General features: G+C 41.0%; 2 protein-coding genes across 6 annotated transcripts in view; one reads left to right on the plus strand and one right to left on the minus strand.

Moving 5' to 3' along the window:
• SVOP (SV2 related protein) overlaps positions 1 to 755 on the minus strand; it is a 79,733-nt gene extending 78,978 nt beyond the window's left edge. The window contains exon 1 of the mRNA XM_073223622.1: positions 560 to 755. The gene's annotated coding sequence lies outside the window, so the exon portion shown is untranslated. The remainder of the gene's footprint in view (positions 1 to 559) is intronic.
• USP30 (ubiquitin specific peptidase 30) overlaps positions 1 to 24,927 on the plus strand; it is a 30,885-nt gene that overhangs the window by 674 nt on the left and 5,284 nt on the right. For 4 of the 5 annotated variants that reach the window (XR_012125848.1, XM_017664905.3, XM_073223624.1 and 1 more), the window contains exons 2-9: positions 3,904 to 4,013; positions 5,084 to 5,266; positions 9,828 to 9,931; positions 15,077 to 15,175; positions 15,762 to 15,807; positions 19,009 to 19,103; positions 23,733 to 23,792; positions 24,293 to 24,379. Coding sequence is in view for 4 of the 5 variants with exons in the window: in XM_017664905.3 (XP_017520394.2) it covers positions 3,904 to 4,013; positions 5,084 to 5,266; positions 9,828 to 9,931; positions 15,077 to 15,175; positions 15,762 to 15,807; positions 19,009 to 19,103; positions 23,733 to 23,792; positions 24,293 to 24,379 (784 nt within the window). In the remaining variant the exon portion in view is untranslated. The remainder of the gene's footprint in view (positions 1 to 3,903; positions 4,014 to 5,083; positions 5,267 to 9,827; positions 9,932 to 15,076; positions 15,176 to 15,761; positions 15,808 to 19,008; positions 19,104 to 23,732; positions 23,793 to 24,292; positions 24,380 to 24,927) is intronic. The other variant, XM_073223623.1, reaches the window with a different exon arrangement.

Consider the following 24,927-nt stretch of genomic DNA (forward strand, 5'->3'; position numbering starts at 1 on the left):
CAGTTCCTGGCCTGCTAGCGCCCCTCAATCTTGTCAAGCTCCTCAGCCCTACTATGGTGCTAACAATCCTGTAAAAAGTGCCCCGGGTCTGCTAGCACCTCCTACCCCCCGCCCTGCCACATTCTGTCAGGACCCCTATTCCTGTCAGCGCCCGACTCCCAGGTATGCCAGGGATCCCTTATTCTGTATAAGTTGCCAATCTTATTAGTGACTTCTTATCTTGCAAGGATCCCTAAACCAATCAGGGCCTCTTAACCTGTTAAGGCCCCCCATTTGTGCTAGGACCCCCAATAATATGGGTCCCCAATCCTGCGAAGACCCCTGTATTTCCTTTCCTTCTGCCATCTGCCCTCCCATGGGCTCCAGACGTCTGAGCTGAGCATTGCAACCTCCATTACTGACCCTATATGACTGAGACCTGTTGCTCAGGTCAGCTGCCCTCCTCTGGGACTGGAATGGGCCTAAAGAGCTCATTATCCCAGGGCTGGAAGCCCTCAATGGTTGCCCTGTCCAGTACTCCCATTCTGTTGATAGGAAACACGCTTTGAGACAGCCTTACCTATAGTCCAATGGCTGGGGGGAGAAGGCAGATCTTTTCACACCCAGGCCCAACTCCTCTCCTCTCCTTGCATTGTCACTCTGCAGAGGAAGGGGGTTTTCAGAGTCACCACTTGCCCCTGGGTTTTCTTGTCCACGCCTGCTAAGGACCAGGGCAAGTCCTCTCCCCCACCCCTTTGACACTCTGTCTTTCAGCTTCCAGCATGAGCTTTGTGATTCAAGCACTGACTTGGCAGCCTGACAGACAGGAGTTCAGCTGTCTTAGTCACCTGACCAAGTTGGCTGTGTCTCTTAGTTTACTCATCTACAAAAATGGAGATGATAGTAGAACCTACCTCCGTGGGATTGTTTCAAGAATGAGATAAGGTTATCACAGTGCCTGGCATAGAGCATGTGCTCTTAAGTATTAGTGTTTGATTGGGGATTTAAAAGTACTTGTAAAGTACTGTAGAATTTCAATAATGGTCCTTTTGAAACTTTCCAGGCATTTTTATGACTACACATATTGTGTAAAAGTCAGCACAATGATGCACTGAGAGACTTCAAGAATAACTTTTGTGAATGAAACCGAGATTATAATGCTTAATAATCCTAGCAGCTAACATTGATCAATCAATTACTATGCAACCTATGCATTAGCGCTTATTTAATCCTCACAATTGCATGAAGTAGGTCTCATGATTGTTGTACAGATGAAGCTTAGAAAGAAAAATGATGGCCCAGGGAGTAGAACCAGATTAATGCCATTCCACTTTCTTAACGAAGTCCTGTGGATGTTCTACTGACTCTGTCTTGGGAGAACAAAGATTTATTTGGAATTCAGTTATCAGTTATGGTAGACAACATTGTAGACAGACTTAACTAGTGTCACTAGTGACTCTTCATTGAGTTAATGTGACTGAGCTGAGATCAAAACAATTATTCACATGATCCAAATTGTGGAATAAGAATGTATTACATGTATGTGCAGGTCTATGTTATATATATACATACATGTATTCCTGTCTTATTTTGTAGAAATACATACCTTTGTGTAAGAAATGTTTTAAATTGCTGGTGAAATTTCTTCGTTTGTAGTAAAAGAATAACATTAGTTTTTAAGCCTAAAATTAAGAAATCTTTAAAAAATATCTAGAAAACCGAAACATATATGGTCAATTGATATATGATAAAGGAGCCATGGACATACAATGGGGAAATGACAGCCTCTTCAACAGCTAGTGTTGGCAAAACTGGACAGCTACATGTAAGAGAATGAAACTGGATCATTGTCTAACTCCACACACAAAAGTAAATTTGAAATGGATCAAAGACCTGAATGTAAGTCATGAAACCATAAAACTCTTAGAAAAAAACATAGGTAAAAATCTCTTGGACATAAACATGAGCGACTTCTTCATGAACATATCTCCCTGGACAAGGGAAACAAAAGCAAAAATGAACAAGTGGGACTACCTGAAACTGAAAAGCTTCTGTACAGCAAAGGACACCACCAATAAAACAAAAAGGCATCCTACAGTATGGGAGAATATATTCATAAATGACAGATCTGATAAAGGGTTGACATCCAAAATATATAAAGAGCTCATGCATCTCAACAAACAAAAAGCAAATAATCCAATTAAAAAATGGGCAGAGGAGTTGAACAGACAGTTCTCCAAAGAAGAAAGTTAGATGACCAACAGGCACATGAAAAGATGCTCCACATCGCTAGTCTTCAGAGAAATGCAAATTAAAACCACAATGAGATATCACCTCACACCAGTAAGGATCGCCACCATCCAAAAGACAAACAACAACAAATGTTGGCAAGGATGCAGAGAAAGGGGAACCCTCCTACACTGCTTGTGGGAATGTAAATTAGTTCAACCATTGTGGAAAGCAGTATGGAGTTTCCTCAAAAAACTCAAAATAGAAATACCATTTGACCCAGGAGTTTCACTCCTAGGAATTTACCCTAAGAATGCAGCAGCCCAGTTTGAAAAAGACAGATGCACCCCTATGTTTATCGCAGCACTCTTTACAATAGCCAAGAAATGGAAGCAACCTAAGTGTCCATCAGTAGATGAATGGATGAAGAAGATGAGGTACATATACACAATGGAATATTATTCAGCCATAAGAAGAAAACAAATCCTACCATTTGCAACAACATGGATGGAGCTAGAGGGTATTATGCTCAGCGAAATAAGCCAGGCAGAGAAAGACAAGTATCAAATGATTTCACTCATCTGTGGAGTATAAGAACAAAGAAAAAACTGAAGGAACAAAACAGCAGCAGACTCACAGAACCCAAGAAGGGACTAACAGTTACCAAAGGGAATGGGACTGGGGAGGATGGGTGGGAAGGGAGGGATAAGGGCCAGGGGGAGAAAGGGGGTATTATGATTAGCATGTATAATGTGGGGGTGGGGGCATGGGGAGGGCTGTGCAACACAGAGAAGACAAGTAGTGATTCTACAACATCTTACTATGCTGATGGACAATGACTACAATGGAGAATGTGGGGGGAACTTGGTGATGGGAGGAGTCTAGTAAACAATCTTCCTCATATAATTGTAATGATGCCAAATAATAAAAAAATTAAAAAATTTTAAAAAAATCTAGAAAACTTTCTATATTATTTTATGTCCCATCCCCATCTAATAATGTAAACAATGAATTCATTTCTGTATGTTTTCTCCAGTGTGCAATCATTCAATAAATATTTCTAAGTGGGGAATCTACTAAGTGCCAGGCACGATCTAGGCATTTGGGATACATCAGGGAGTAAAACGGAGATCCTGCCCGCAGGGACTTTACATTCCAGCTGAGGGAGGCAGACAGTAAACCAGTCACTTATAAATGTTTCAAGTTAGTGAATAAGTGAATCTAAAAAAAAAAAAAAAAAAGGGAAAAGTAGAACTGGGTAAAAGGGACCAAGAGTGCAGGTTGTAATAGTTTGTTACAAGTGCAGGGGAGGTGAGGCAATGTGCCAAGCAATGATCTGGGGGGAAGAGCACACCAGGCAGAGGGAAAAGCAGCGCAAAGGCCCTGAGGCAGGAGCCAGGCCAGGGTGGTAGGGGAGTGAGAGGCAGGGTAGGAGGAGAACCCTGGCTTCTCCTCTGAGTCAGCTGGGCCTTTTGGAAGGTTGTGCTCTGACTTGGGTTTTAAATCCTTCTGTGTTAACATGCAGATATTCAAGACATCGTCCTGTACCTGTATTATTACTTTAACACGAACATTAGGCATTTGGTGGGCCTGTGGGTTATTTTGACATAATGTTATTTCTGTGTACTTATGTCTGTATATACACATGTTGTGTGTGTGATGAGGGAAGACAGTAAACTTGTTTTCTTTTTTTAGATATAAAGTCATGAAGAACTGGGGTGTTATAGGTGGAATTGCTGCTGCTCTTGCAGCAGGAATATATGTGATTTGGGGTCCCATCACAGAAAGAAAGAAGCATAGAAAAGGTAAGGAGGAGGCCGCTGCATCATGGCCTACAGACCTGCCCCAAACCCTTCTTACCAAAAATGGCACCAGAAGAGGTGGGCGTGTTTGGTTCTCTCAGATCTTCACTTTTATAACTGGATTTTGCTTAATGCAAGAGTTTTATGACTCATTATCTTATCTCCTGTGGTAAAAAGATTTATAGTTCATCCCCTTTAGAAGTCTTGAGACGTGGCTGTGTAATGAAAAATTTCTCGTGGCTTAATTGCCTGTGTTCTCATTAATATGGCAATTGTGTTTTTCAGTAGTACAGCTGACTAATTGCATGACGCATCTGTGGTTTCCCTGACTAGCATTTATGGTTTCAGTGACTAGCTGCTAGTTTGCAGTTGTGTCTTCATGAATACAAATATCTGTTTCTTCATTTTTTAAAATGCCCCCTTTTGTAAATGTTGCTCTACCTATAATGATTAAAATTCATCTAAAAAAGCTGGAAATGGAGGGAGAGGGTGTGGAGGGGAGATAGAATGTAGCAGAATGTGGATCACTGTGAAATCTGGGGATGGCTATAATTGGGGTTCATTGTATATCTTCTGTATTGTGCATGTTTGAGAACTTTCATAATAAAAAGTTTAAAAAAATTTTTGGCAGAAGAGGGAAGTAAGTCAGAGGGAAGGATTTTGCGGATCTCTTTGCAGAAAGATAATCAGAATTGCTATAATGGTGGCTTTCCCACTGATTATAAGAATGAAATCATTGTCTTGGGGAGCAACAATAGAACAATTGTTTTCTTCTGTTGTGAGAAACATTGAGAGAGAGAGAGAGAGGCAGGGGGAGAGAATGGGGTGGGGGAAAGAGAAATGTTAAATAAGTGTTTTTGTACATTCAGTGTAAACCAAACTGTGCCAGACACTTTCAAAAGTAACATGCAACAGGGGTGCCCCCCCTACCTCCTCCCTGTGGATGGGGACTTTCTGAGACTGGGATTTCATATTCAAGGCCATAGGGCAGAAATTCTGGGATCCTAATGGGAGAAGGAAAAAGAGTTGGTCAAATGTGATGTACTTTCTCTTCTTCTCCCCACTTTTTTAAGGGCTTGTGCCTGGCCTTGTCAACTTGGGGAACACCTGCTTCATGAACTCCCTGCTGCAAGGCTTGTCTGCCTGCCCCGCTTTCGTCAGGTGGCTAGAAGAGTTTACTGCGCAGTACACCGGGGAGCAGAAGGAGCCCCCCGCACACCAGTATTTATCCTTAACACTGTTGCACCTGTTGAAAGGTATCTAGATGGGAATCTAAAGGGGATTGTGTGCATTTTCAGAAATTTCAGAAATCTTTGTGTAGAAAAAGATCATACAGATTATTATGCAAAAAACACTAAGAGCCCAATAATACAAACATATTTTTAAAAATCAAAGATGTAACTATTTATTTTAAAAGTTGTCAGTTTAGTAACAGCTTTTAAGGGATGAAAATAATCCATTGCCAGTTAAGCATTTTGATTGTACTCTGGTTTCAAAAATATTAAAGTTTTCTAAAAAAAAGTACTCTTAGCCTAGCAAATAAGGTAATTTTCAAAGGAAATAAGAGAAATTGTATTTAGATACATACAAAGTGACCTAACATTCAAATATTTAACATGGCCATCATCAAGGATATATAAATAACATAATAGTAAGGTACTATTTTTTTGCCTGTCAACAAAGATAGACAAATGCAGAATCCTGACCACCAGTGGACATGTTCATACACACTGGTGGTGGTGTAATTTAAAGCAGTGTTTCTGGAAAGAAGGTTGGAACTACACAGTAATAGCTTACAAAATGTCTAGTGCTACTTGACCTAGTAATTCTGTGGACCATGATTTACACTCGCCTGAAATGGAGTTCAAACTAGCAAATGAGTTTGGGAATGACCAGCACTGGCCCCAAGGTTGAAGAGTCACAGTATACACACTTTGGTAAAGTTTTAAGAAGGTACCAATGTAATTTCATTTTTCAACCATTTTTTTACTGTAAAAGTGTTGTTTCCTCCCCTTCACATCTGTTAAGATCCTGAGGACATTCCACAGAAGACAGTTTGGGAAGGGCTGTTATATGCACAAATGCTGTTATAACACTAGTTATAATGTGGTGAAAAAGAAAGAATGTGGTTGCCCCATAGTAGAGTGAATAAGCAATCTATGGAATATTACGTAGCCAGAAAGAACCATCTTTATGAGGTTTTTTTTTTTTAATTTGGGAGAGGGCATAGGCTATAATATTAAATTTAAAGGAGCAGGATACAAAATATGATATAATTTGACTTCAGCAAAGCAAAACTTTCCTCAAAGGCTGGACAGAAAAAGACCAAAAATGTTAACCATGGCCATTTTGGTATTGTGTACTTGATAGTTTAAAACCATTAAACAAACGAACAAAAAAACCCTAATTGTACTTCTCAAACTTTCAGCAATGAGCATATGTTACCCTCACAATCAGGAAAAAATGGATTTAAAAAACACTCAGTATTTAATAATGTATATAATTGTTGAATCACTATGTTGTACATCTGAGACCAAAATAATATTGTATATCAACTATATTTCAATTAAAAAAAGAAATAGGGGAAAAAAACCCACTCAACTTAATATTGCTTCCCTGAGGTACTTTCCCAGGCGACCTCAGCTTGACACAGCAATCTTCAAGAAACAGGCTCTGGTCTTCTGTATAGGACCCGATTTGAAAATAAGTTCTTGTACGACCCTGTTTAACAAAGAAAAAAACATTCCGGAGGCTGAAAAGCTGAAGCGTCCACATTGGTGTTCTGTGCAGGTTTAGGAGCTGTCCTGACGGTGACGGAGCCATCCCAGGGCGGCAACACCTAGAATATGTGCTCCCTTCTCTGCGTCTGCTTCTCAATGTCTTTTATTGGCTTTTAGAGCTTAGTTTTAATTATAAAAGTAATGCATGAATCAATTCTTGTAAAAGGTAAAGCATCACAGATAGGGCAAAAGTTCCCTTTATCATTACCCCAATCCTATTCCTCTCCTTTCCCAAAAGGAAAATATAAGTGCATTCCCCCAGACCAGAATGCATTTAAATATGTTTGTAAGTACCCATAGAAATTGTATATTGCTTTATATTTTTTTATAACCAAATAACATAATATACATTAGAGAAATTTCCATTTCAGTACCTGTAACTCTACCTTGTTCACTTTTTCTCTATTTTAGTGAGTTTATTGGTCTTTTGTATTTTGCCTTCTATGAATGGCTTGCCCATATCCTTTGCCCATTTTTTAAAAATTGTATTAAAATATCCATCACATACAATTTACCATCTTAACTATGTTTAAGTGCTAGCGCTAGTTCTGTAGCATCAAGTACCTTCACATTGTGGTGCAACCATCACTGCTGTTTATCTCCAGAACTTTTCCATCGTCCCACATTGAAACTGCGTATCTGTAACTCCCCATTCTCTGTTAGCCCCAGATGCTAGTGACCACTATGCTTTCTCTTCCTGCTTTTGACTATGTACCTCATGTAAGTGGAATCACAGTATTTGCCCTATAGTGTCTGGCTTATTTAACTTAACATAATATCCTTGAAGTTCATCCACATTGTAACATGTGTCAGAATCTCATTCCTTTTTAAGGCTGACTATGAATAATACTGAATTGTGTGTGTGTATGTATATGTGTATATGTGTATAGTTCATTCATAAGTCAATGGACATTTGGATTGTTTCCACCTTTTGGCTAATGTGAATAATGCTTCTATGAATATGGGTATACAAATATCTGTTCAAGTCCCTGCTTTTAACTCTTTTGGGTATATACCCAGAAGTGGAGGTGCCAGACCAAATGGTAATTCTGTTTATTTTTTGAGGAACTGCCATACTTTTTTCTCTAGTAGCCGAACCATTTTACATTCCCACCAGCAGGGTACAAAGGGTTCTACTTCTCCGTATCCTAACCAACACTTGATATTGTCTGTCTTTCCGATAATGGCCATCATAATGGGTGTGAAGTGGTATCTTATTATGGTTTTGATTGGCATTTTCCTACTGATAAGTGGGGTTGAGGATCTTTTCATGGACTTATTGGCCACTTGTATGTCTTTTTTGGATAAATGTCTATTCAAGGTCTTTGTCCATTTTTTACCTGGGTTGTCTGTGTTTTGTTGTTGAGTTTTAGGAGTTTTTTCTATGTTCTGGATATCAATCCCTTATTAGATATGTGATTTGCCATCTTCATTCACTTTTATGATTGCACAGTACCCATAATATTGAGATACCCCAACTTCCTTAGCCGTTGCCTTGTCATCTGGGGCCTTCCAGTGTCATTGGGTGTCATCCTGCAGTGAACATTCTTGTACATGCCTGGTGTGCACATGAGCATTTGTTTCCATAGGATAGATCCTGAGAAGGTCAAAATGCTGGATTGTAGGCTGTGAATATTCGTAGACATTACCAAATTGCCTCACAGTGTTTTAGTCAAAATTGGGCTAAAGGGGACATTAAACTTTTCCTCAGGAGAGTAAAAGCTAACAGAAGGGCTGCCAGAGGAGTATGGGAGGAAGAAGGAAGTACAGTTCCTGTTCTCAGGAGCCCTCTTTGTTCTGGGGAGTAGATACCTGACTTCAGAGTAATCTGCACTGGTAAGACACACCCCAGGACTCCTCAGCCCTGCCTGCTAGGGCTGCTGTGCTTGCACAGGTCACCACCCAGGCACAACCACGTACAGAGGGGTGGTTTAGAACTTCCAGAGTGCAAGAGGTCGTCAAGGGAATCTCTCAAGTTCACTGACTGCAAATCAGAGAGAAGAAACAGGCTCGTTTAATTTATCTGGAGCATTATGTGTCACTGAACCTCCTGGAAATTACACTGAGAAGGCAGGCCCTGTGCTTTTATCTCCCATAGCCCAGCAGTACTGGTCCAGCCTGATGTACAGTGGAGGGGGGCGATCAAGATCGGGAATTAGCAAACTGTGTCCCATGAGCCACATCTGGCCCACCACCTGCTTTTGTTTTCCTGCAATTTTTTATTTTTATTTATTTTTTATTTTTTATATTAAGGTATCCACCTGGTTTTATAAATAAAATTTTAGTGAAACACAGCCATGCCCATTTGTTTACCTACTGTCTATGGCAGCTTTTATGCCGCAACAGTAGAACTCGGTAGTTGCCAGAGATCATACAGCCCTTAAAAGCCGAAAAGTTTACTTCCTCATGCTTTACAGAAAAGTTTGCCAATGCTTGATCTAGATGTAATTATAAATTCATAAGCCCATCAGATTTTTATTTTTGTTTATGGGGCTTGATTCTACTCAATGACTGAAAAGTAAACCACCCAGCAGACCCCTTTCAGTCTGCCACATGCAGCTTGGTGGTTCGCCGTGATAATCAGAAGCTCAGATGCAGACAAATACAAGTGAAGGCCTTTGGCCACGGCGGAGAGTCCTGTGAGGGAGGAGCTAAGCACTGAGTGTGGGGCTGGGCTACTCGAACGTTTAAGGTCCCTCTTGCTCCTGAGAGTTGTGAGTTAAAATCATTTTATTCAATAAGAATCTTGCAACAATCTATATTGATCATGGTAATTCAGATATCTGAAAATCAGTTACTTCATCTAAGTGCTGCAGCCTCATGAAAAATTATATTCATTCAACAAACACAAAGTGCCTAGTAATGGACAAAGCATTAAGTAAAACTATAAAGAAGAATGATAAAAGAGATATAATTCCAAGGCAAATTTTACAGTCCTTAAATTTTTAATTAGTTTTGATATGTTGTGCTGTGCAGGTTTTCTGTTTAGTTGCTTTGCTGGTGAATTTAATAATTGTGTTAACTTTTTTATTCCCAGCTTTGTCCTGCCAGGAAGTTACTGATGATGAGGTCTTGGATGCAGGCTGCTTGTTGGAAGTCTTAAGAATGTACAGATGGCAGATCTCTTCATTTGAAGAACAGGTGAACATACATTCAAAACAATCCTTCCCACTAATGTGTTGGGGCCTGAGCTCACAATGATGGCTGCTACAACATGAAGAATAAATGCCAGTATTGACCATGCAGTTGCCCAGCCTGAGTGTACATCTCTGTGACATTTTGGACAGCCTTAGTGTTCTGGGACCAGATCACAAATTGTGTTCCTGTTCTCATCAGCACAGAGGAAATACAGCTTTTCATCCAGTGGATGAAAAGATTAGCAGGAAAGGGCATAAAACACAGGTGCCAAAGAACAAAAATCTTTTTAGTTTTGGGATGACTTTGCACTTCAGTGAATGATAGGAGTACCTGGGATCTGTAGAGAGAGGCAGGTGGCTTTACCTTAGCGGTTTGAAGGTTCAGGTAAGACCTTTTCTTTGGATCACACTGTCATAAAAAAAGAAAAGTCATTCTTCAGAGGCTAGTTTAATTCAGGTGGCCCCAAACCTCGAGCAGCTGTCATTTGCAACCCCCGGGCCTTTTTCCAGCCATTCCTAGCCAGTGCTGAAAGAGTGAAGTTCTAGTGTTGGGAAAGAATTTGGTTTGGAGGTGCAGAGAAGTCAGAATACCAGGTGAGAAAGGAATTCATTAAAGCGAGAATAGCAGGGAATGGCAGCTGACTTGGAGGAAGCAGAGAGCAAGGAAGAACAGAGGCAGGAAAGGGAACCTCATTGAACTCCTGCTCGGCATAGGGCAGATCCCTTGCCAACTCTAAGGCCAGGGTTACCTGGCATTCAGTGTCCACTTGAATCAGTACAGCATGGGAACTGAGTCTCTACCATCCCAGGATTTGGGGGAGCCACAGAGCACATTACCATAATGTTCTGGGAACATTCAAAGCAAAAACGGAGATTTTCAGGCAGGCTGCTAAAGAGGATTGTACAGCTGCAGTCCCATCCGGGTCACCCAGGCAATGGGAACTTGCAAGCTCAAATCAGAGCTCTCAGCAGCCACTCCATACTTATCTGAAGTAGGACAGAGATGGAGTGAAGACTTGTGCTTAAGTCTGGAGAAGAAAATGAAATAGCAAAGTAACAAACACACCACTGGACAAGTCTTTGCAGACAAAGTACAATGAGCAGTAAGAAGTCTTTATTTAAGGCAAAAAGGTGAACACTCAAAAAAAGGGGAGTGCAGGCAACCTCAGAGAGGAGGTGCCCTTAAGGGTTTGGGGTTTGGAGTGTTATAGGGCCTTTTGGGTAGGAGTCAGCATAAAGCATGATGTATATGGTGATCATTGTTCCATTGAAGTTTTTTTTTAAGAATATGGTTGTTTAGGTGACTGTATTGGTCCAGATCTCAGCATTCTTTGTCCACAAAGGTACACTTTGGCGGTCTGTCTCCTGCCCTGGTTACAAAGTCACTTGATTAAGGAGCTGGAAGAAGATGAAGAACAGCATATAGATTAAGTTAAAGAATAATCTGGGCCTTTTTAGCAGCCTAAGTAGATTTTACAATGGAGTGATCTAATTGGGGCTACTCTCTGATACTTTTCTTTACTTGGGGGATATCTGGATGTTCCAAGTTGCTCCTGGACTTTGAAACTTCAACTAATTAATTCTTTAACTCTGTGAGTCCTTTCTCGCTCTCTGGTTTTATCTGGTTAACTCTTGAGTCCCATTTAGGGCGCTCCACTGGCCTTATTCTCCCTCCACTGGCTCATATCTTGTCTTTTTGCCTAACACTAGGCAGGGCTGTGCTGGCACCTGCTCCCCAGGCACACTTCTGTGTGCCTAGACTGGGGAGGCTGCGTCTAGCTTTGTGTTGGCTGCTTCTGCCTCCACCATCCAGACTCTGGAACAGAGAAATGGGAGCTGGCCTTTGGGTTCCCAGAAGCGTGGGGCTGAGCGAAAAGCAATAAAAACCCTGAAGAGTGAGGTGGGAAGGCTTTCTAGCTCCCTTATTTTTCAAGATTATCTGTTTCCACTTTAATATGAAGCCATGTGTTACTTTTTAAACATGATGCTGATGAATTCTGTACTTTACTACAATGCATCTTGGTTAATCTAATGTATGTTGCAAGGTTTACCCATTGAGAAAATTCTCATTAAACCCTCCTCTAGTAACTGGAATTATTTAGCTGCATTTTTCGTTTCTCTAAACTGAGAGGGTGACCAAGATTTAGTCTCCAAGGCTGTCAGATACCTTTTCTAAGTCCTGCTCTTCTGTCGAGGACCCATTTTAAGTCTCAGTTCTTCCTTGGAAGTATTTCCAGCATGTTCAGTTCATGTAATCACTGAGTCACGGAGCTCTGTAGTCTGGATGAAAAGGAGATGAGCATGTATGTCTGTCCATCTCTTCCTCCTTGAAGGCATCGGGAGCATCAGCACGGGGCCTTGTCTGCATGTTCATCATGATTAACCTAGTCAGTCAGCAGCAAACCTCCACTCAGCCACCTCGCAGCCTCAAAAGCTAGAGCTGTGGGGGATGCATTGGGCCGAGGGCTTGCTTCCTGTGGATTATCTGCTTTGATCCTCACAACAACCCTATAGGGAGTTCCTGTTATTGCCCCGTTTTACCAGTGTGAGCACTGAGACGCGAAGTGACTTGCCCTAAGTCAGGCAGCCCTCTAAGTGGCAGAGCCAGGATTCGAGCCAGGCTGTGAGAAGTATGCATTTCAGCTCCACTGTCTTGTGTGAAATGCTCCTTTTCTCAAGGCCAGGTGGTTACATGGCTGACTGTGACAGCATAGGGTTTGGATCCAACTCCACTCTGTCTTAGGACTTTTCTCCCGGAGGAGCCCCTGCTCGTGCTGCCACGGTTGGCCCAGATGCCTGGCTCTAAGTGCTCCCTAGATGCCTGGCTGTAAGTGCTCCCTGGGCCTCTCCAGAGGAGCTGATCCTCCGCCAGGCTCCTGGGCTCCTTGGTGGGAACAGGGCTGGAACGCTGTGCTGATAGCTAACAGCTAGGCTCCACTTGGAGCCCTGGATTGTGGGTCCCTCCAACAGCGGTGCCTTATTTATCTCTGAATCTCCATCACTCACTTGCTAACTGCCTGTTCTTAGCCTAGGAGGGGATTCCAAAGTACTTAATGCCAAGTACTTATTGAGTGTCTGCCTGGGGCAGGGCCTGTTGGGGGCCTGGGGTTGTAGCAGCAAACATAACTTTCCGGGTCGCTGCTCAGGGTGCTCACACTCTCCTGGGGCTGGGGGCAGTAAGCGGAAATTACAAGGTGTGCTCACAAGAAAATAAGTGTGGTGGTGTGACAGGGTGTGAATGTCAGGGGCTGGGAGCTGGGGTGATTGAAAAGCCTTGGGGAGCCTACTTTAGATGGGGAAGAAAGGGTCTTCTGGAGACTGGAGGTTTTGGCTGAGACCTAAAGTCTAAAAAGCAGTGAGGCCTGTAGAGATCTGGGTGCAGAGTGTTTTGACAGAGGGACAAGCCAGGGGGAGGCCTTGAGACAGCAACAAGGATGCAGTGTTTGGAGCAGTGGCTGGGATCGGATGGGGAGCGCTGCAGAGGAGAGGGCGTTGCAGACGTTGGCAGGGAGCAGCTCAGGCAGGGCCGGGGAGGTTGCGGACAGGGGTTGGGCTTCTGTTCTGGGTGCTGTGGGGACCCATTAGAGGCCCTGGACAGGGGACTGCTTTGATCCTATTGATGTTGGAACAGGATTGCACTGGTCGCTCTGTACAGGAGAGATGGGAGGCAGGCAGGACGGAGGCAGAGAGGACAGTTGGACGGCAGTGAGAGATATCCAGGCCGTGGTGGCATGGCTCAGACAGGATGAGGTGGGGAGAGAGCGGGGCCTCAGGGATCTCAGGTCTGTTTTGGAGGCAGAGCCTGCAGGACTGTGGCTGAATTGGCCAGGGCTGGGGCAGCTGAGGGGGACGACCTGAAGGCTGAGGAGGAGGCAGCCACGTAGAGGTCTGCACCAGGCTCCACAGGCGAGAGCACATGAGAGACCCAGTCCTGAGATGGGAACCATCTTGGTGCTGTCAGGCAGCAAAAAGAGGCCGGCAGGGCTGGTGAGGGAGAGAGTGCTGGGCCGGGTCAGCCACTTGGGGTGCTTTATTCTAGCAGGGGAGCCTTGGAAGGTGGAAAGCAGAAGAGTAAGTCATTTGCCTTTTAAAGATCACACTGGCGACCCTGGAGAAGACTGCAAACGGAAGGAAGCCAGGCTGGTGAGAGTCAGTGCCTGCAGAGTGCGGGGAGGAGAGACCTGTCCCTCCAGAAGGGCAAGGCTTCGGCTTTGGGGGAAAGGGACACCTGAGCTGGGTTATAAAGGGCAGTCCCTGCCATGTAATGGAGCAAGTCCCCTCCTGGGTGTACCCCCGGAAGGACTGAAAACAGGAACTCAAAACAGATACTTGTATACCCGTATTCTCAGCAGTATTACCCACAGTAGCCAAAAGGCGGAAGCGACCCAGGTGTCCATCAACAGGTGAATGGATAAATAAACTGTGTGTGCATGTGTATGTATACACACACCGGTATATACTTATGTTACACATACAAGGAATGTTACTCAGCCTGAAAGAGGAAAGACATTCTGACACTGGCTACAGCCTGGATGGCCCTTGAAGACCCTACACATAGTGCAATGAGCCAGTCACAGGAGGACACATACTGTATACTCCCACCTGTATGGGGCTCTTAGAGCAGTCAAGTCCGTAGACACAGAAAGGAGAAGGTGGCTGGCTGGGGCTGGGAGAATGGGTTGGGGAGTTACAGTTTAGTGGGGACAGAGTTTCGGTTTGGGAAGATGAGAAAATTCTGCAGATGAATGGTGGTGATGGCTGCACAATGATGTGAACGTGCTTAATGCCACAGAACTGTACACTTAAAAATGGTTGAAATGGTAAATTTTATGTAATGTGTGTCTTTTGCCATAATTAAAAAAAAAATGTCAGGTAGAATGGACGTCTGGACCACCTCGATAAAGCCAAAACATGCTCAAAGACAGTTGGCACTGTCTTCCTTTTCTTCTCTCCCCTTGGGCCTCTCTGTGGGGGATCTTTACTGTGAAAATGTCTAGGATGCGACGGTTCCAGTTTAATGAGCTGGAAGGGGGGAAAGTGCATTCTGCCCCATTGGCAGTAGGGGGTCTGCCCGGTGGTCCACGTGAGGGTGGTCCTGAGGCTGCCCGGACTCCTCGGCCTTGCTGAAGAATGCTTTGCCCTTTGACAGGACGCTCACGAGTTATTCCATGTTATTACCTCATCTTTGGAAGATGAGCGGGACCGGCAGCCCCGGGTCACACATTTGTTTGATGTGCATTCCCTGGAGGTAAACCATTAATATTTTCAATACATGTAATGTGGTTTGTACGTATTTAATAGATGTAGGGGCCACATGTATATACTTTGTACAACTTTAAACTCAAAAGTAAGATTCAGTAAAAATCAGTAGTGGGTGTGGGGCTAGGGAGGGGCTTAAACTGCATACTTTACATTTGCTGGCTTTGGGTAACGATGTCAGAGCTCTTTAAAATGATCCATCGCTGCAGATCATGTTGGCTTTGAGAAGAAAGAATGTATTTTTCCCCTTTTTAATACAGGGGAACAGGGAGCCAGAGGAATGCTGAATGAATCCTCATTTCCCTGGAACATTATAAATGTTAAGAGAGTTGATGAGAGTTAGCTAGTGAAAGGGGTAAACACTCAGAGAGGAAATGTATGTTAATTGCATTTGATGAAAGAATAGGTCCAGTCACTGAGTTGGGGATAAGTAAGGCTCCTTCTAGAATCCTCTATGAGAAGTTGCCTTTGAGTGGTGCAATCAGCACAGAAACTCGTAAGAGTTAGGGATGGGAGGAAAGTGATGGGAGGATTGCAGCTGGGTGCTCAGTCTGGTTCTTTTTCTTCCCCTACAGCAGCAGTCAGAAATAACCCCCAAACAAATAACCTGCCGCACAAGAGGTAGGCTTTAGATGTGACAATAATGTGCTTATTTAAGAAAAATTTTTTTTCTGGTGATGTCTAACCCAGCTTGAACTGTGTGTCCTTGCTGAGGAACTTGTGTTTTATTTATTATTTATCTATTTATTTATTATGAGTAATTTCTTTTTATTTTGGTATCATTAATATACAGTTACATGAGCAACATTATGGTTGCTAGATTCCCCCCATCACCAAGTCCCCACCACATACTGCATTACAGTCACTGTCCATCAGCATAGTAAGATGCTATAGAGTCACTACTTGTCTTCTCTCTGCTATACTGTCTTTCCCATGGTCCCGTCCCCCACATTGTAATGCCCCTTTTCCCCCTTATCTTTCCCTTCCCACCCATCCTCCTCAGTCCCTTTCCCTTTGGTAACTGTTAGTCCTTTCTTGGGTTCTGTGATTCTGCTGCTGTTTTATCCCTTCAGTTTTTGCCTTGTTTTTATACTCCACAGGTGAGTGAAACCATTTGGTAATTGTCTCTCTCCACCTGGCTTATTTCACTGAGCATAATACCCTCTAGCTCCATCCATGTTGTTGCAAATGGTAGGATTTATTTTCTTCTTGTGGCTGAATAATATTCCATTGTGTATATGTACCACATCTTCTTTATCTATTCATCTACTGATGGACACTTAGGTTGCTTCCATTCCTTGGCTATTGTAAATAGTGCTGTGATAAACATAGGGGTGCATATGTCTTTTTTAAACTGGACTCCTGCATGCTTAAAGTAAATTCCTAGGAGTGGAATTCCTGGGTCAAATGGTATTTCTATTTTTAGTTTTTGGAGTAACCTCCATACTGCTTTCCACAATGGTTGAACTAGTTTACATTCCCACCAGCAGTGTAGGAGGGTTCCCCTTTCTCTGCATCCTCTTCAGCATTTGTTGTTGTCTTTTGGATGGTGGCCATCCTAACTGGTGTGAGGTGATACTTCAAAGTGGTTTTAATTTGCATTTCTCTGATGATTAGCGATGTGGAGCATCTTTTCATGTGCCTGTTGGCCATCTGAATTTCTTCTTTGGAGAAGTGTCTGTTCAGATCCTCTGCCCATTTTTTAATTGGATTATTTGCTTTTTGTTTGTTAAGGTGCATGAGCTCTTAGTATATTTTGGATGTCAACCCCTTTTAGGGCATAGGTCTTTCACTTCCTTGGTTAGGTTTATTCCTAGGTATTTTATTCTTTTTGATGTAATTGTGAATGGAATTATTTTCCTGATTTCTCTTTCTGCTAGTTCATCGTTAGTGTATAGGAATGCAACATATATCACTTATGTATATATTCTCCCACACTGTAGGATGCCTTTTTGTTCTATTGATGGTGTCCTTTGCTGTACAGAAGCTTTTTAGTTTGATATAGTCCCACTTGTTCATTTTTGCTTTTGTTTCCCTTGCCTGTGGAGATACATTCATGAAGAAGTTGTTCATGTTTCTATTCAAGAGAGTTTTGCCTATGTTTTCTTCTAAGAGTTTTATGGTTTCATGACTTACATTCAGGTCTTTGATCCATTTCAAGTTTACTTTTGTGTATGGAGTTAGACGGTAATCCAGTTTCATTCTCTTACATGTAGCTGTCCAGTTTTGCTAACACCAGCTGTTGAAGAGGCTGTTATTTCCCCATTGTATATCCATGGCTCCTTTACCATATATTAATTGACCATATATGCTTGGGTTAATATCTGGACTTTCTATTGTGTTCCACTGGTCTATGGGTCTGTTCTTGTGCCAGTACCAAATTGTTTTGATTACTGTGGCTTTGTAGTAGAGCTTGAAGTTGGAAAGCAGGATCCCCCCTGCTTTGTTCTTCCTTTTCAGGTTTGTGTTGGCTGTTCAGGGTCTTTTGTGGTTCCATATGAATTTTAGAACTATTTGTTCCAGTTCGTTGAAGGATGCTGTCTGTATTTTGGTAGGGATTGCATTGAATCTATAGATTGCTTTAGGCAGGATGGCCATTTTGACAATATTAATTCTTCCTACCCAAGAGCATGGGATGAATTTCCACTATCAATGTCTTCTTGAATTTATCGTAGGAGTGTCTTGTAGTTTTCAGGGTATAGGTCTTTCACTTCCTTCTTAGGTTTATTCCTAGGTATTTTATTCTTTTTGATGCAATTGTGAATGACATTGTTTTCTTGATTTCTCTTTCTGCTAGTTCATCGTTAGTGTATAGGCATGCAACAGATTTCTGTGTATTAATTTTATACCCTGCAACTTTGCTAAATCCAGATGGAGCTTGTGTTTTAGAGCAGCTTTCAGTTATTCTCTTGGTGAACATTTGAATTGTTCCCTCACCATACAGTTTCCTCCAAATAGGCTTATTTCTACTTCAAACAAGGGTTTTCTTTTTACTTCTAGAATTGACCTTGTGAGGAATTTACAAAGCTGAAACTGTCATGTCCTCAGCATGTCCACTTTGACCAAGTGTTACTGAAAATTATCACAGTCCTTAGAAGGAGATCATTGTTTTCTTAAGACTTCAAAAAGAGAAAAAGACATATTAACTCCTTTGTTCATTAGCAGTAATAGGAACCATGAGCTTTTGAGCCCATACTGTGTGCCAGATGCTGCATTCTCTCATTTAAGCCTCATAATAGCACTATGAAATTGATGATAACTGGGGATAATGGGATAATAATTATTCCCATTTTCAGCAAACCAAAGCTTACAGAGATGAGGTGACTTCCCAGGGCTCCTAACTAGTAAGCAAACCAGGACTGAGCCCAGGGCCACCTGACTCCAGGGCCTAGCATATCACACTGTTTATTCCACTAACCCCCTCTTTTACCCAGAACAACCTCCAGTTTTTCAGAAGTTGCTTATTCTCATGATTTCAGAAGTTTATCTCACTTTATGGAATATTCACTTATGGAACCCTTCTTTTGACATCTCAAACATTTTAAGTATATGTTTGTAAAAAGACGTTATTAACACAAATTCCTTTTTTAAATGTGGCTGTCCTCATAATACGGAAACCACGTTTAAAAACCTGTATAAATTCTCCTGTGAAGGAAATGGGCTTTTTGATGGAAGTCAATAAGGGAAGCAATTTCCATTTCTTTTTCAGGAACATTTTTTAATAAAGAGGGGGTTTCTACCACATACTAAAAAGGAGGGTGAATTTTGAAGTTGGTACCATAGGTTTTAAGGTAGCATGTCAAAAGATGTTTTGTGTTCCAGGGTCACCTCATCCCACATCCAATCACTGGAAATCTCAGCACCCTTTTCATGGAAGACTTACTAGTAATATGGTCTGCAAACACTGTGAACACCAGGTATGGTACCAATACTTGATATTTTCTGGCAGTTTTTCCTTTAAGATTCATGAAGGATCAAGCGAGTGTGGACCAACACGGGTATATGGCATTTGTGATTGTCTGGGCTCTGCACACTTAGCAGACGTATGCCTTCCTGTAGTCACTGCTAACATTCATTTGGTCCTCAGATGGTGTCTTGAGCAGCACCCTATTGTGGATTGGCAAGAATCTGAGTCCTAAGGTTGGGTCTATACTGACAATGGACACAACAGATTCTAGGACTGTTGTTTTGGCTTTTTGTTTTTGAGGTTTTAAAATAATTGTTTATTTGAAAACTTTTCAACATAATCCCAAAATAGAGACTTGCACAACTATTACCTCAATCAATTTTAGAATATTGTTAGCACACCCCAAAAAAACGTATGCCCGTTAGCAGTTGCTCCTCATTTCCCCCTTACTTCCAGTGCTAGGCAACCACCAATCTACTTTCTATGTCCAGAGATTCACCTGTTTCAGGCATTTCATATAAATGGTATCATATAATGTATGGTCCTTTGTGCCTGGCTTCTTTTCCTTAGCATGTTTCCTTTCTGTGTTGTAGCATGTATCAATACTTCATTCCTGTTTATTACCAAATCATATTCCATTGTATGGATATACCACATTTTGTTTATCCATTCATTTACCAGTTGATGGACATTTGGGTTGTTTCTGCTTTTTAGTTATTATGTGTAAAGCTGCTATGAACATTTATGTACAAGTTTTTATGTGAACATATGTTTTCATTTCTCTTGGGTATATACCTAGGAGTAGAATTGCTGGCTTATCCAGTAACTCTGTGTTTACATTCTGAGGAACTGCCAGACTGTTTTCCAAAGTGGCTGTACCATTCTGCATTCCCACCAGCAGTGAATGAGGTTTCCAGTTTTTCTATGTCCTCACCAACACTTACTAGCTTACGTTTCAGTCGTAGCCATCCTAGTGTGTGTGATGTGGTGTCTCGTTGCGCTTTTACCTGGCATTACCCTGATGACTGATGATAGCGACTCTCTTTTAAAAAAATAAGGTCCATACATTACAATTCATATGTCTTAAATGTCTTTTAATCTAGAAGTTGCCCATTCATCTTTCTTATTTTTTCCTTGAAATGTGTTTGTGTTCTGGTGCTATTGTAAGCGGAATTTTTGTTTGCCACTAGTTATATAAAAATATAGTTGTTTGTATATTGACCTTGTACCTCGAGAGCTTACAAAAATTCCTTTGTTAGTTCTAATTTTGTTGTAGAATCCTTAAAGTTCTCCATGTATGTAAACAATCATGTTGTCTGTGAATAGAGTTTTACTTCTTTCTTTCCAATCTTTATGCCTTTTATTTATTTTTCTTGCCTTAATACCCTGGCTAGAACCTCCAGTACAAAGTTGCATAGGAGCAGTGATAGGAGACATCCTTGAATTGTTTCAAATCTAAAGAAGCAACTATTTGATATGTCATAATTAAGTATGATATTTGCTTTGGGTTTTAGTATACCCCTTTTATCACACTGAGAAACTTCTATTCCTAGTTTGCTGAGAGTGTTTATCAAGAATAGTGTTTGAATTTTGTCATGCTTTTTCCACATGTAGTGAGAATTTCAGTGACTGATTTTTCTAATGCTACACTAACCTTGTGTTTCTGGGAGGAACTCCACTTTATTGCGATGTATTATTCTTTTTATATACAAGTGGGTTTGATTTGCTAATATTTTCCAAAGGATACTAGTATCTATGTTTATGAGGAATATTTGTTCTAGAGTTTTCTTGTAATGTTTCTGTCAGGTTTTGTTATAAGGATTATACTAGCTTCATAAAATACACTGGGAAGTATTCCCTTTGCCTCCATTTCCTGAAGGGCTTTGGTTAATATTGGCATTGTTTCTTCCTTAAATGTTTGCTAAAATTTGTCTTTTTCTTTTTCTTTCTTTAACTATATTTTTGCTGAATTCCTTTTGAAGCTTTGCTATTAGGCACATACACATGTATTAATAATGAAGAGTTACTGTCCTGATAAAATGTCCCTCTTCGTCTCTGGGAGACTTCTTGTCTTGATGTCTGTTTTGTCTGATGAGTTCCATCTAACTAGGGTTTCCATGGTAGATCTCTTTCTGTTCTCTTATTTTTTACCTATCTTTGTCTTTGTATTTAAATGTGGCTTTTGTAGACAGCATATAATTGGGTCTTGCTGTTTTATCCAGCTTTTCATTGTGCCTTTCAGTGGGCATGTTAGTCCATTTACATTTAATGGAAGTACTTATATGGATTTAGGCCTATTACCACTTGTTTTCTGATTTATTTTTTGTTCCTCTGTTCCTCCTTTTCTGCCTTTTTTGGGCTAATTGAATAGTTTTTAGTATCACATTGTAATTCCTCTGTTGGCTTTTTAGCTATCCCTCTTTACATTTGTATGTGTGTGTGATTACAACATGGAGTTTTAACTTACCATGGGCTGTTTCGAGTTAGTATTAAACTGTGTAAAGTACAGGAAACTTATAAAAGTGTAGCTCTATTACCTCATCCTTTGTGCTATTTTTGTCATATACGTTTACATCTATATACATTATAAACCTCACAATGCCAACATAATTTTTGCTTTAAATGGTTATGTGTTTTTAAAAAAATTAAAAGGAAAAAAAATTTATATTTGCCATTTTTGGTGTTCTTCATTCCTCAGTAGGCCCAAGTCCATTTGATGTTTTTTTCCCTTTAGCGTAAAAAGATTCCTTTAGTGTTTATTGCAGGTCTGTTGGCAAAAATTCAGTTAGAATTTTATTTATATGAAAATGTTTTTGTTTTGCTTTCATTTTTTATATCTATAGAATTTTGGGTTGACAGTGTTGCTGTTGTTTTGGTTTGGTTGATTATAAATTAATCGTTTTACAGGCATTGTTTTCTGTTGTCTTTTGGCCTGACATTTTTTCTAATACAAAGTCAGCATCATCCATATGTTTCTGTAATGAAGTGTCACTTGTTTCTCTGGCTGCTTACAAGATGTTCTCTTCATTTTTGGGTTCCAGCAGTTTGACCATGCTGTGCATAGGTATGGTTTCTTGTTATCTGCTTGGAGTTTGTTGAATTTCTTAAATCTGTACACTTATGTTTTGTCACCAAATTTGTAACTTCTTTTATTATTTTTTCAAAAAATGTTTTGCCCCATTCACTGTCAGTCCCATGTTAATCCCTAGGTTTTGGAGGCTCAGTTCATTTTCCTTCAACCTCTTTCCTCTTTGTCCTTTGAATTAGATCATTTCCATTGGCACATACTTGAGTTTACTGACTGTTTTCCATCTGCAGTCTCTGTTTGCTTGTGCAGTGAATTTTTTGTTTTAGTTGTTATGCCTCTTGGTTGCGTAATTTCCCTTTGGTTCTTTATAATTTTGACTTCTCTTCCAAAATTCTCCATTTGTCCTCCACTGGAACTAAATAACTCTATCTTCCTTTATGTTCTTGAGCATGTTTATAATAGTTCTTCTTAAGGTCCCTGTGCTAATTGCAACATCCAGGTCATCTCATTTTTCCCTTTACTATGGTCACATCTTCTGTCTTTGTATTTTATGTCTAGTAATTTTTTATTGCATATTTACCATTGAAGTAGAGACTTTGGATTCTGTTACATTTCTCTAAAAAATAATGAATTCTGTTCTGGTGGGCAGTTAACTTGGCTGACCTCAACTCCAAATTGTGTCTTCCCTATATTGGGCAGCAAAATCTTTGCTCAGTTTTTTCAGTTTCAAGCTGCTGCTTTTTGCCAGGCCCCTGTGTGGTCCAGGGGTCAGCCGTGATATTGGGTAGGGATTTATACACCGGTTTGCGGGCTGATCCTTTCTAGAACTCTGCTGTTTCTGGGATTTCCCCCAGCCTCTGCAGTAGCCTTGAACTTTGTCTTCTGATACCTCCATCCTGTAAGACTGAACTGCATAGATCACTGAGGTACTCCCCTCAGGCGGAAAGCCACACAGGACAGCTCTCACCCACGGAGTTCCTGTTTCTCTAAGAGTTGACTCCTTTCCCATTTCTGCCTGATTTTGGTAGCTCTCCAGTCATTCAAATTATTTTGTTTTGGTCCAGATTTTATAGTTGTGATCTTAAGGAGAATTAGTTTAGCCAAGCTGCTCTCAGTCTCCTAAAGCAAGAACTCTTATCCTATCATCTGTTTTTTTGCAGTGAATAATACAACATGCACATCTTTCCACATACTCATGCATTCTTCTACTACACTATTTTTGATACAGTGTTCCATTCTGTAGGCATGATATAATTTATTTACTCATTCCCTAGAATTTCACCTATTCACATTTTGCTGTTATAAATAATGCTATGATGAACATCCCTGTAGCTATGTCCATGGTTATTTCCTTAGGATAAAGTTGACAGATTGCTGGGTCAGGTATATTGGAGTTTTTCCAAACTATCTTTTAGTATTATTATTACCTCTTAATGTTTGTATATAAGGTTGTTTTTTAATAGAATTTACTTCTAGGTAAGTACCTTATATTTCATTATTTTTATGTTGGCATCTAAATATTAAACTGTTTCACAGGCTTATATCTCCCCATCTGTAAAGCTTTGAATTGAACCTAAATCCTTTCTGGATTTTCTGCAATATTTGTTTCAGAGTCCTGTTCGATTTGATACCTTTGATAGCCTTTCACTAAGTATTCCAGCTGCCACATGGGTATGTACTGATCCATGGTTTATTTTGGGTCTGTTTTGGAGGCATTTACATCTGAAAGGGACTGGGGGCATTTTGTGTCACCAAATACTATGTGTTACCCAGACACATGGTTGAACCGTCTTAATTTTTATGTATGGCACCATGGCCCAGTTTGTGGGGGAAGAAGGTGGGCAGTTTCCTCTTGCTGCAGAAGTTTGGGATTTTTTTTTAAATGGAAACACACACACATATTAAACTCAAATTCAAAGATATCTAAGAAGCCCATACTGCAGAAAAGTTATGTCCTCATACCCTTGAATCTATCTGTAGTAGCAAGTATTAGGGTGCTAAGTGTACTCTGAACTCCACATTCATTCAGGAAACATCCAGTTGTGTATTTGAAGCTTTATTACCTACATAAGCAAAGATAAAGCTGTGGGATTCACATTGCCATCTATTAATAGTTTCAGTATAGCTCTCCTTTGAGTTGTAATAATGAGTTTTCTTCCTCTCATGTGTAGGGTCATCCATTGACCCTGGATCACTGCCTTCACCACTTCATCTCATCAGAATCTGTGCGGGATGTTGTATGTGACAACTGTACAAAGGTATGCCTTTAACCCCAAATGGCATCTCCCCAATGGGCCTGTGTGTCCTGATATGGTGCCTCTCACGTCATTGGTCCTGTGCCCTTCTAATTATACCCAGAGGACCTTTTCAACCATAGCCATTTCTGCCTAACGTGGTTAGGAATTTGGCAGCCCATGGACCAAATTGCTCTCCCAAATGAGTTTTATTTCATCCACAGAATGTTTAAAGAAAAACACTGGACACTTTGCTTTGAGATGGGACATGCCTTCTCCAATTTGCTACAGCCCCCTCCATTCTCACTTGTCTCACACCTTCCTTACCTACACTACCTGCCTGGTGCCCCTAAGCAATTGAATTTCATCCTCTGAATTAAGAAAAACTGTATGGAACAGAATTTTTTAAAACAAATTTTTTGAAGACACAGAATAAAAGTCTAGATGCCATTGTCAGAGCCTCAGTGTTGTGCTTCATTCCTCTTGCCTCTACTCGCAGTTACATAAATGACTAAACAGGGAAAACAACTCACAAATAGCTGGGCAGCTGCATTCTTTCAGCAGGTACAAGT

Source organism: Manis javanica, chromosome 15, assembly GCF_040802235.1.
Source record: "Manis javanica isolate MJ-LG chromosome 15, MJ_LKY, whole genome shotgun sequence".
NCBI classification, from domain to species: Eukaryota; Metazoa; Chordata; class Mammalia; order Pholidota; family Manidae; genus Manis; species Manis javanica.